Here is a 13617-nt window from a genome sequence, read left to right on the forward strand (position 1 = left end):
AAAAAGATAAGTATAAAAGAAATGGAAAGAGGACACATAACTAAAACAGAATATCAGCATAAAGCACAAATATGCAAGGATGAAGTGAGGAAAGCTAAGAGTGGGAACAAACTAAGACTTGCAACAAATGTCAAAAATAATTTTAAAGGTAAAAAACAAGAAAGCGTCAAGGAAACAATTGTTCCACTAATGGGAGAAGGTGGCAAAGAAGTGACAGGCAACTTAGAAAAAGCAGAGCTGTTTAATTCATTTTTTGCATCTGTCAATGCAAAAAGAAAAAAGAAGCCCAACCTACAAAAAAACAGAACCATAAAAGACAGATTAGGAGTACAAATTAAAATAGGCAAGAAAATGGTAAGAGAACACCTGCCCACTCTAGATAATTCAAACCAGTAGGACCAGATGGATTAGATCCCAAAATTTTGAAGGAACTGGCAGTCCTGATCTCACAACTATTGAATCATATCTTTCAAAGATCCTGGAGCACTAGGGAAGTACCAGAGGACTGGAAAAGAGATGATGTGATTGCCATCTTCAAAAAAAGAGGAAAGAAAACAGTTCCAGGAAACTTCAGACCAATCAGCCCAATATCAATGTCTGGGAAGATCCTGGAAAAGGTAATGAAGCAACAGATCTGCAAACACCTAAAAGCAAGCAAAGTTATAATGAAAAGCCAAAGTGGGTTTGTCAGAAAAAGATTGACTAGCAAAATACTATGGACATAGTATACTCCGATTTCAGTAAGGCATTTGACAAAGTAGACCACAATCTACCTCTTGGTAAGCTAAAAAAAATGTGGGATAGACAACAACCTCACCCAATGGATTAATAACTGGCTGACAAGCCATATTTAACATGTAGTCCTTAATGGAAATACATCTACATGGAGGGAAGTAAGCAGTAGGGTACCCCAAAGTTCTGTCTTAGACCCAATACTCTTCAATGTCTTTATTTAGATTAGGAAATAGAAGGGCAACTCATCAAATTTGCAGACACAACTCAAGCTGACAGGAATCACACAACACCCCAGAAGATAGGCTCAAGAATCCAGAAGGATCTCAACAGACTGAATACTAGGCCTTATCTAACGAAATAAAATTCAACAGAGAGAAAAATAAGGTTTTGCACTCAGGCAAGAAAAACCAAATGTACAGGTACAGAATATGTGAAACCTGGGTCAATATTAGTAACTCTGAGAAGGATATTGGAGTCTAGTGGACAATCACTTAAATATGAGCCAGAAGTGTTCTGCAGCCACCAACAAAGTCAGTACAATCCTAACTACATTAACAGAGGGACAGAATCAACATTAAGTGAGGTGTTATTATAGCTTTGTAAGACCACACTTGGAATACTGCATCCAGTTTTGGTCACCACAATATAAAAAAGATGTTGAGACTTTGGAAAGAGTTCAGAGAAGAACAACAAAGATGGTAGGGGGTTAGAAACTAAAATATATGAAGAACAGTTGCAGGAATTGGTATGTGTAGTCTAGTGAAAAGAAGAACTAGGGGTGACATGATAACAGTGTTACAGTATTTAAGGGGCTGCCACAAAGAAGATGGGGTTCAACCTATTTTCCAAAGTTTCAAGGCAAAACTAGAAGCTATGGATGGAAACTATATCAAGGAGAGAAGCAACCTAGAACTAAGAAGAAATTTCCTGACAGTGAGAACAATTAACAAGTAGAATGGCTTTCCTTCAGAAGTTGTGCTCTATCACTGGAGGTTTTTAAAAAGAGATCAGATACCCATTTATCTGAAATGATATAGGGCTTCCTGCTTGAGGAGGAATTGAATTAGAAAAGCTCCAAGGTCCCTTATGTTATTCTGTTACCATTAACCTACTATGTTAATTCACTGCTATCCTAAATACTATATTTAGTATTCATCTATTACTTAATTGGAAATCAATCTCAATTTTGATCTAGGTATGTCATTATACTGTAATTAATAGAGTGATACATTATTTATTTGTATCCCACCTTTATTATTTTTACAAATATTTCAAGATAACGAATATATCCAACACACCTTCCTCCTTTTCCCCCCACAACAATAACCCTGTGAGGTTAGTGGGCTGAGAGAGAGTGACTGGTCCAAAATTACCCACCTGGTTTCATGGCAAAGGCAGGATTTAATGATCTCCCATTTTCTGTCCTGGTGAAAGAAAGGTTCAACTTTTTAAAAACTGTAATAATGATAAATGAAATGATAAGAGATGGTTAACAATAATAACATTGTGACATATAATAAAAATAATAACATTTAAATAAGATTAATAAAATAATGTTTCCTAAAATATTCTTGTAGCACAAAAGGCTCAAACCAGTTTGATATTTCTGTTAATACTTGAATTGAAATGCTTTAAAACTACCAATATTAGGCAAAATCCACTGTTTATAAATACAGGAAGTCCTCAGCTTACAACTGTTCATTTGGTGACCATGCAAACTTACAACAACTCTGAAAAAAGTGACTTATGCTCCTTTTTCATGCTTCTGATTGTTGCCGTGTCTCCATGGTCACATGATCAAAATTCAGATGTTTGGCACTTGAGTCATATTTATGACAGTTGCAGTGTCCCTGGGTCATCTGATCACCTTTTCTGATCTTCTAAAAAGCAAAATCAATGGGGAAACAAGATTCACTTAACAATGTGTTACTAACTTAACAAATACAGTGATTCACTTAACTGCAAGAAAGGTAAAAAAATCAGGCAAAGCTCAACTCATGTCTTGCAACAGAAATTTTGGGCTCAATTGTAGTTATAAGTCAATGACTACCTGTAATTGTGTATTCACTTAATCAACACTACTTACATTTGATTTTTATTGTTTAGAGAAAACCCATAATATATTCACTCTAAAATACTTTAAAGATGACATTTTATTCACTGCAAATAAAGAATAAAAGAAAGATGTGTGTTCTGTTTGGCAGTTGACCTTTCAAGGTCAATTTTTACGAATTCCGAGATTGAACAATCAGAAACTCTTAATATAATTTTAAATCATTTATAATTAGTATGTTATGATTAAATGTACTTAATTCAAGGCAGCAACCCTGAAAGCATTACAAGTAGTTGTGTGATTGTGTTTTTATTGTGAAAATTCTATTTTCTATGCTGTGTTTTGAAATGAGACTTAAGCTTGGTAGTCAACTTCAAAAAAATAATTCTGAGATAACTGCCATAAGCCCACATATTTATTTTTTTTGTTTTAGACTGGCATTGCGCACTCCTTTGTGCAGACTATACCAAGAAGTGGAGACATTTAGATACAGAGCTATTTCTGATACATGGTTGACAGTCAACCGAATGGAACAATGTCGGACTGAATATCGAGGAGCTCTGTTATGGATGAAAGATGTTTCTCAAGAGCTGGATCCTGATCTTTATAAGCAGATGGAAAAATTTAGGAAGGTATGAGGTTTTCCACAATTTGCTAAATAATTGTCAATGTATCAAGTTTCCAAATAGCATCCAAAATTAAATCAGAGTCCAAGGCAAAGTATTGCTCAAAGTTCCAATTTATTAAGAGAGCCATGTTGGCACCTCTGGGAAAACCTGAATCTCAAAGCTTCCCGGTTTTCCCCACCCAATTGAAAGTTCTCGAACTTGCTCCACACCCATCAGCCCATCACATGGGCCAATCTTCCACTGCCATGCTGGCAGTTCCACCTATCCAGTTCTGGTCAGGTGCAGAGACAAAGGATGACAAAGGATGACCTTGGCTTTCTAGAAAGGAATTTTGTTTGGGCTACATAGCATCTAATTCTGTACAATCCCCCTCCCATTTTTCCACAATAGAAAATGCATAATAAAATAATAGAAAGTATGGCAGGTCAAAGATCCAAAAGAAATATGGCTGCAGACCTGACACAATGTTGATAATGGATTTGATTATTCTGAGAAATGTATAATTCTACTTATTATTCTCTGTGTATCAAAACAATTCTAGCCAAGAATATTTTTCCCTGCTCCCGACAACAAATGTATTATACCAACTTCAATTACATATGGTGTGTTTGTGTGTGTAAATATATTGATTATTAGCTCATTAATCGGCATCCGTCAAATGATCTAGATTAGCTGCTTGGCTATTTAAAGAAAAGGAGGATGTAAATATTTTAACTAGATACCATAAAGATGATAAAAATTATCAGTATTACCTATATAAATGGGCCATTTCTAAAGATTGTTTGGCCAGGTTATACCAGCCTCTCAGTTATTGAAGACATGCATGGATAATTTTAACGAAGGATGACCATATTTCATTATAAATTTGTTGCAGTCAGATAGATGTTCAGATTGAATATGGCATTTTTATCCACTTATCAGATAGTCCATCTTAAGTACCTGGAATAGGCAGATGTGGATGATTGAAGGTGAGAGAGAGGTGGGGGGGGGGTGTTACATTAGTTTCTTTTTCTATTCCATTTAATTAAATAAAGGCAAATAACTTCATTTTTTTAAAAATAGTAACAATCCAGTTGAAAAGTTCTATATGTTTTTAAGAAGCTGCTTTGTGGTTTTTAGCAGTGAAAAATAACAATTGTGCCTTTTTATATTCAAGATATCTACCTGATAGTTGATCAGAGTTTGCTTTATGGAAAGCTAAAATGACTGGAGGACTTATAAATGCCTATAATAACCCTTTCAGAAACTAGGAAGGTCTTGGTCTGGCTAGTGTTTTGATACTTGTTAGAATGTAGATAAACATTTATGCTTATCTGGGGGGGCAGGGTGGGAGGTCCAAGGTAGTCATCTCTAAGGAACCCCATGTGCATTTAATGACTCATGCTTCAGTTAGAGTCAGGATGGTTTCTCTTTCACTTAACACTTAACCAGATTTATTTAACATGCCCCTGACATACAGTACGGCCGTAATGGACCGGTTCCATTGCTATCATGTATTGAACACCTGTGTTGAAATGTTTGATTAAATATTTAATATTGGTTATAACATTCAAATTTGGCAATTACATATATTAAATATAGAATATTTCTATATGATGCATTTTTGTGAGATCTTTTGACATATTAATACTGAAAATATTAGGAAGTGTACATTTAATTACCATATTTTTCGCTCTATAAGACACACATTTTCCCCCATAAGTGAGTGAAATGCCTGTGCATCTTTGGTGAATAGCAGCCGGGCCGCCTTAGCAGGGTCCTTTTACATTTCTGAACCCCTGCCTCTTCTGTCTTTGTCATTGCCTACATCTTATATCTCTTTTCCGCAGTGTAGGAGTCAATACGCAGACTGGCATATGAGAGGACACTTATCTGTGGTCCTCTCAGGCTCCGCCTGAATTTTTTTTTTTGTCTTGTTTTCCTCCTCTAAACCTCAGTGCGTCTTATGGTCAGATGCATCTTATGGAGAGAAAAATACGGTATATACTTGTTAATAATATTACAAGAAATGAAGCAATTCTAAATGCTGCCACTGTATGGTAGTATTTTACTGACTACTTCCAATATAAATTGAGGATTTTTTTTAAATCACAAGAAACACAGTACTATAGACCTTTTTCATCAAACAAAAGAACACCTGTAAATTTATACAGCAGAGTCTAAAATTGAGTAACCATGTTGAAATTATCTTTATGATATGACAGATATAATGGACATGTGACAATAAGTGGAATTTGTATAGCATTATATTTATAGAACATTTTATTACTGGTGTCTTTGTGACCATTTCATTTTTAAAATGTAAATATTTGTTATATTTAGGACATTTAGTCATGTAAAGGCTAGATGGTATATACACATTTGTTACACAAATTGTTGTAAATCTGTGAAATAATATAACATAGAAAGGTGGACCTAGATTTAAACATATTTAACTACGTGCTGGGAAATTATTTTTTATGAATGAATATCAATATGAAATTATTGTTTAGGAATTAATATCTAAATGCAGTGATACAGTACATATGGGTTTGTTATAAGCTATATAGAGATAAATAATTATCTACTGAACAACTATTTGGGAATTGTAAATCAGCTTTAGAATTTTCATGGAATAAGATCTTTTGAGAGGTGCTATTTACTTTATGTTCAGTACTCCATATATTCCCAAAGTTCAAGTATTATGTTGGGAACTTTTTATCTCCAGTTTGTTATCTAATAATAAAAGTGTCAGGATTAAGAATTGCTATAATGGCGAATATCTGTAGCTCGGATATAGGATGAGGGTGGAGGTTTGTTCTTGAAGCTTCTGGATTGGTTTCCGAATGTTTCACTACCAGGCTAGGTAACATCTTCATGCAATTTGAAAACCAGAATCCATGAACACCAGCTGGCAGTCAATTGCCATGATCCCAAATTCCCAATCTCTACCCACTCAAGACACCAAATAACACCAATTCAGTACAAGAATCTTTGGTTACCCTACCACCAGCCACACTCGTGATTTATTGAAGACTGGCACTCCACAAGCAATTCCATCAACAGACACATTGACCCACAACCAGCCTATGAACTCCTCAGAATTCAAACCTACTGCATAGTCAACCAGAGACAGCACCAACCCTTAACCAACAACCCAAGCAACCTCCCCCACCAGTACCACCTCCCAAGGACCCTCACCTGATATGACATCCCCATCACAAGACTTATCATAAGACATGACCCATACGTGACCTCTCTTGATGCGACCCACATCAGACCCATCATAAGACCCACTGACCAAACAGTGTTATCTAGCCTGGTAACAAAAAGTTCAGAAACCTACCCATAAGCTCAGAGAATGAGCCTCCACCCTCAGATTAAGAATTCTCAGTTCTATACTGTGCAATTATTCTATTTGAAGTTTAAATTGATGAAGAACATTTCTACGCCAATGTAATTTTTACTGTTAAGCTTTTTGGAAAATTGGGAATTAGATATTATTTATTTTGTACATTTGTGTGTGTGTGAGGAAGTGAAGTTGCATATAGATGGTCAAATATTTTGATCTGAGTTGTTGGTGAATGGTGGAAAATAGAGAGCTCCTGTTTTCCTTGTCTACATTGTATCAGATTAAAATAAATACCAAAATGGTATAATTTCTTCTTTTGCCTACTTATTCTCAGTGGTAATACATGTAGTCTTTGACGTATGGCCACAATTGAATTCAAAATTTATCTTGCTAAGCCCCATTTTATGACTTTTTTTGTACTGTTTGTTAACTGAGTCATTGCAATTGTTAAATTAGTAACACAGTTGTTAAGTGTATCTGGTTTCCCCATTGACTTTGCTTGTCACAAGGTTGTGAAAGGTGATCAGAGGACCCTGAGGCACTGTGACCAACCTAAATGTGAGTCAGTTGTCTAGCATCCTAATGTAAATCATGTGACCATGGGGATGCTGTAATACTCATAAATATTAAAAATTATCATTAGTCACTGTATTCAGTGCCGTTGTAACTTCAGTCACTAAATGAAGTGCTGTATATCATATGTAGTACATTTGAATGATCTTTTTGTTGTTCTAAGAGATGTTTCTATATGTTTCCTGTTTATTTTATTTTCTGACACAAAGGCTATCTACTTCTGAATTTAACAATATTTAGCCAACAAACGTATAAGTGTTACTGAACAGAAAACATTCAGGTGATTAGAATTTGTAATTAACTAGAAAATCTAGCATATTTATTTCTGAAAATACATTATGCATGTCTTGTTTTTATGTAAATCAGTGAATAAAATGCCTTGCTCTGTTTGTTCCTGATTTTACTTACCATTATCAATTTAGATTGTTATATTTCTTGTCACTTGAATAAAGCTGGCAGGTGGAAATTTTTTGTTTGAACTGAGCTGCCACCAGCTTTGTATAAAGAGTAAAAATGAAGGCCTTAAACTATTTTTTTTTCTATTTGTGAAATGTACTTTTTTCTCTACTGTATCTTTCAGGCAGCCATATTGTTATTAAGCTGATGAAATGTTTGGGTGGTGTACTAGTAGATAGCACTTTACATTTCACATTGATACCAAGACCCAAAACTATGGCACCATTGTTCTGTGCGACTATTAAACTACTTTTTGACACATATTTCATCATCCTCAGAATTTCAGTATCGTCATTCTTGAGAATTTGAAAATAGAATTGGGAGCACTGCATAATGGTTTTTATGCTGCTGCTATTATTTTATTCATGTATACTGAACTGTTGCTACTTTTGATACTAGTATGTATAAATCTAAAGATTATACTTGAAGGTTATGAAGATATTGTAAAATAGAAAAAATATTAAAAAATATCTCAGATGCTGTCAGAAGGATGACTGTTGATGAAGCATGGGCCTTTGGAGTCTTCGGTAATACTTCATCATGCCAGTATTATAATACGTAGAGGTATTAAAATATATACAAACCTGTAAAATGTATGTAAGTTATAAAATATTATTTCAGTACAAAAAATTAACGACCTGTTCTCACTTATGACCATCACAGCATCACTGCTTAACAATGAATTTTACAGTCCCAGTGGTGGTTATACGTTGAGGACCACCTATATTCCCTTAATGCTGTAAATGAAATTCAAAGAGTAGAGCAATTTAAAAACAATTGTTTAATTTGATAGCAATGACAAATCCCAGAAATACGTCTATGTAGAAAGTCTTCCTAGCCATAAAGGAAGAGCAGGGGTGGCTTCCGGCAGTCACTACTGCTGGTTCACTCATGGGTGCACATGCACAGAAGCAAAAAAAAGATGGCAGTGCATACGGCACCGCCGGAAGAACTGGTTCGGGGGCGTGGCAGGCCTGGGTCACTGTCAGTTCCAGCGACCCAGGTCGCCAACCCTGTCAAGGGGGAGGAGTTCCACCCTGAATTAACGAAGCGTGGACCTTGGCTTCTCCTGGTAGCATACTTCTGAAGACAAGCAAAAATAAACCCGAAGCAAGATCTAATAAAAACATTTTTAATATAAAAGAAAGTAAAAAAATACAAAACCTGCTAACTGAATTAATTACATCTCTGCAGAGTTATGTGCCTGTCTCCTTCGGCAGGCGTACGGAAGATCAGAAGAGAAAGTTAAGGAATGTGAATGAGCAGGCGCATTAAATCACTTGCAGATAAGAACTGTAGACCGGCGTAATAAATTTTCAGCACAGCTAAGCAAACCAATTAACGCAGTGACAAACCCACTACCGGTTCGGCTGAAACGGTCTGAACCGGTAAGAACCCACCACTGACTTAGAGATAATGTACTCTTTGTTGCAGAGAGGAAAGGACTCTCACCCTTAGTCAGGTAATGATTTCTACACTGGTTTGCATTGTCTGAATGGACCTTCTTCTTAGAAATCAAGACCAATTATCCAAATCTTAAACAGTGTATTAGTGTAAACTGTAGAATAAAAGGTACCAATGACTTATTAGCTTTGAAGGATAAACTGCTACCTTTATTCTACAACATTAGAATAAATATTTACTGTATATTCCCTTAAAATATGTAAAGAAAACATTTTGTTTTGTTATGGTAGTTTCTATGTATTATATGAGTAAAATGCAGTGATTTAAGTTTTTGATTATGTTTGAATTCAAGTCTTTGCTTATCCATGACACTCTGTAGGTGTGGGTTGTCTTACTTTACAGAGTGATGCTGGGGTTAAAATAAGAGGCAAGAAACACATGAAATATAAATAGAATCATTAAACAGGCAGCTAAGAGAATCCAACTAATAAAACCATCTGAAGTTTCTTGTAAAAATAGCTTTTTAATAAAACCACATTTATCTCTTTCACACACTTTTTAGCAGTAAATTCTTCATTTCTTATCTTTTGTAAGAGTATTAAGGCCATTTCAACTAGTTGGGGATAAACAACAGTTATTTTTGTTGTCTTAACAAATAAGCTGTTTGTTCCATGGCTTTTTTTCCAACCCCAATCTCCTTTCTAGCTGCAGGTGATATTTTAGACTTATTTATCTCAACTTTATTATTTTTAAAAATGATTCAAGATGGAGAACAACTCTGATTCGTCCCCTCCTCAACCCTGTGAAGTGGCTAGTTGTGTTGCAATTCCTTCAAAATTAAGTTCAAATTTCAAAGAAAGGACAGGAACGAATGGTAAGACTTGAAGCCCTTTGGAACACCCTATCCTCCAAGGTGAGATGTGTCTCCACCTTCCTATCCTTCAAGAAGAGCCCGAAGACCTGGTTCTGCAGATCAGCCTGGGAACCCAATGGGGGAGTATCACACTGGTGGTGGCTATTAAACTGATAGCAAACCCCACCTCAATTGCTCCCAACTTTCCATCTTTTATTCTCATATTACTATTGCTTTCGCATTGCTTTCCTTTTCACTGTTTATTCTATTCCATTACTTTGCTACTGTTATATTTCTTTTCATTTCTTTCATTTCTCATTAGAAATTAAATTACTGTGACATGGTGAAATATTTTAATTGCATGATGTTTGTGAAATATAACCATGTCAAGAATCTGTTTAAAAACTCAGGCCCTCATTTTATCTGTTTGTGTCTTTAAGTTTACAAACAGAAGTTTCCAGAATTGACACAAGGAAGGAAGGAAGGAAGGAAGGAAGGAAGGAAGGAAGGAAGGAAGGAAGGAAGGAAGGAAGAAAAGAAAGAAGGAAGGAAGGAAGGAAGGAAGGAAGGAAGGAAGGAAGGAAGAAAGGGGAGAGAATACAACACATACATATACTTAAATAGGTGTTTTAGATGTTTTTTAGGTACTGTCTAATGTTTATTTGAAAAAGTATAATAAACTAAATGCTCCTGTACAAATAGATGTACAAATGCTGTACAAATAAAACTAATGGAACACACTGCTATCCCAGCAGAAAAAAAATATTTACAGTATAATTGGTTAGCTTGTAAATCTTTGAATTTTATTTGGGTAAAATAAATTAGTTCACATAAAATACATTTATTATAATATATTTGTACAGGACCATTTACCGTAGTTTATTATCCTTCTTTTCAAATAAATACTAGGCAATACCTAAAGACCATTTAAAACATTCTATTAAAGGACACTTATATAGATTCTAACTAGCTAGCTACCAAATTTTAAAACCTCCCAACTCCCTTACATAGGGATTGTAGATGTTATACAAATTTCTTGCAAAGTAGTTTTATTTCTATTATTCATTCATTTTCATTCATTTAGGGTCTTAAGCAGGTCATAACAAAAGTTTCAGGCTGCAAACTCTTAGAAAATCTCCATATGAGTTCTTTCTCCTGTGCGCTGCTTGGAGAGTCCAAGCATGAGTTAACACAGCCTATCTGCCCAAAGACTGAGTTGATTTTTTTCCCCTTGGTCACGCCTCCTTTGCCTCCTCAGGTCCATTTTTAAAAACTCAGTCCGCCCAATAGGACTAATTTTGGGGAGCTCTCAGTCTTTGGACAGATAGGCTGGGCTCTCCAGGAGAATAGAAAATTAGATTAGAAGTTTTACAGGATTTTTTCCCTGTTTCCTTACCTTGAGCTTAGTCGCTTGTTTTTGAAGCTAATTTTGAACTATAGCTATCTTCTGAGGCGACGGTCGAGCCCCACCTGTTGCATTACGCTCGCAGTGGTGGTGAATCTGAAGCCACTGGTCCGGCGACTGCTGGCGAGTATGGGGACGACTGCAACTTTCCGTGTGTCTCCGGCCGCTCTTCAGGGAGGAAATGGTGAAAACTACTCCCTAGCAGCGTCTCTTTTTGCTCGAAAGGACGTAGCAGCCATTTTGGAAGCGACGCTTTGGTGCGCTTTCCAACGGCCGCTAATTAGGCACCGGCTGCATTCCTGGCCGTCTAAAAAGTCACAGCGGCCATCTTTTTTGTGCAATTTCGGCAGCAGACTGCAGCAAACCACCACAGCTACTCGCGCCTCTCCGCCTCAGCGCAGATCGCCGCCAAGGGTTGTGAGGGCCTGTCCGGGGCACCAGCAGGCCTAATCTTCCCTATCAGCAACCCTCGTTCCAGGGGGGGAGGGCAGCAGGGAGTGCCCTGGTGTCTGTATCCAGCCTCAGCCTGATCTGCGGATGCTTAGGAGCCAGCTGGCCAGCGTCCAGTGCCCTTTCCTGGGATTGCTTCAGCCTCCACCCGGACAATCCACCCTAATCATGGCAGATGAAGGTTTGGAGCAACGGGAGGAGTTGGCAGGGCCATCTGCGAAGCGCAGCAGGCCAGATCCCTTGGGCCAAGGGAGAAAGGGAAATAAGGGCACAGGGAGGAAGTCTTCCCACAGCTCCTCGGGGAGCAGGGGCCCCAAATACCAGGGGGACAAGAAGCAGGAGGCCTCAAAGGAGAGACCTAATAAGCTCCAGGTTCCTCATTCTCCTCAGGCCTGTGAGGCTGGGCCGAGGTCTCCACTGCCCAGACATGAGAGAGAGGAATCTCTGATCAAGTGGATCGATCACCTTCTCTCAGTGATAGGGATTCCCTATCTCCTGCAGCCTCCCTGGGTTATCCAGACTCTCCTAGTTCTTCAGTATGGGAGGAGTTGGAACCCTTCCACGGTTGCCTCCACGTGGAGGACTCCATGGCACCCGTTAGGTGTGAAAGTCGCCGAGCCCCAGCTAGGCCTAGGCCTGTAGAGGACAAAGGCCCAGCTCTCTCAGCTGAAATGAGGGTGGTTATAGCCCAGGCTATTTCCCAGAGAGTGGTTGAGGCCATGCGCCAAAAGGAAAATAGAAATGGCAAGGCTCCTACGGCTGCGCACCCTCGAGCGGAGAGTAGGAGCCGCGTCCTCGACTCCCCAGCCACCTCTGTTACCACAGAGGTCTCTGGGAGGAGAATACTGTGGCTGAGTTTGAACTATCGGAGGATGAAGACATGCTCCCCAATAAGCCGGCCTTCACTGGCCTCTTCAAACCTTCATTGTTTAAAGCCATCTTACCAAGGCCAGGGCCTTTACAGAGCTCGGGGGCAAACCTAAGGATAAGGCCATTCCCTCTACCTCCCAGGACCTGAAGGTAGGGCTGTTTAGCGAGACTGCCCCAGACCCAGAGTTTATCCCAGTCCCTGACTTGTTTATGGACGTGATACAGTGCCAATGGGCTCAGCCGGGTACTCTGGCCAACCCCAGTGGGGCAGACAAGACCTTGTACCCTCTGGAACCTAAATTGGAGGATGTATTAAAATTGCCCGAGGTGGATGCCCTGGTGGTTTCTCTGACCTCCAATTTGGCTCTTCCGGCAGACCTGTTAGAGGGCTTTAAAGCGGAGGACAAAAGGTCTGAAAAGGCCTGTCATAAAACCCATCAAGTGGCCACCTGGGCGATTAAGGCATCCACCTCCGCCTCATTCTTCACAAGGGCATCCTTGCTCTGGCTGCACCAGCTGAGATCTAAGCCTCCATCGGAGGCGTCTTGTTGGCGGCATGATCTTAATAAGATCATTACAGCTATGGAATACTCAGCAGATGCTTCCCTAAATGCAGCGAAGTTTGCCTCCAGAGCGCTGGCTTCCAACGTGACTTCACGCCGCCTGCTGTGGCTTCGACACCTGCAAGCGGACATGAAGGCCAAGTGGAAGCTGGCTTCAGCCCCGTTCAAAGGGGGGCTTCTCTTCAGGGACTCCCTAGACAAATTCGTGATAGAGACGAAGGATAAACAAAAAGTCCTTCCCTCTACCTTCAAAAAAATTGAGAAAAAGGGCTCTGTTTCCTTCAGAAAGCAGACC

At 38.5% G+C, this 13617-nt stretch overlaps 1 protein-coding gene across 7 annotated transcripts in view; it reads left to right on the top strand.

Annotated features, from left to right (window-relative positions):
* Positions 1-13617, top strand: part of ICA1 (islet cell autoantigen 1) — a 61718-nt gene that overhangs the window by 16122 nt on the left and 31979 nt on the right. For all 7 annotated transcript variants that reach the window (XM_081932249.1, XM_081932248.1, XM_081932243.1 and 4 more), the window contains exon 7: positions 3222-3420. In XM_081932249.1, the coding sequence (XP_081788375.1) occupies positions 3222-3420 (199 nt within the window). The remainder of the gene's footprint in view (positions 1-3221; positions 3421-13617) is intronic.

Source organism: Natrix helvetica (genome assembly GCF_964273705.1).
Source record: "Natrix helvetica genome assembly, chromosome: Z".
Classification (NCBI taxonomy): domain Eukaryota; kingdom Metazoa; phylum Chordata; class Lepidosauria; order Squamata; family Natricidae; genus Natrix; species Natrix helvetica.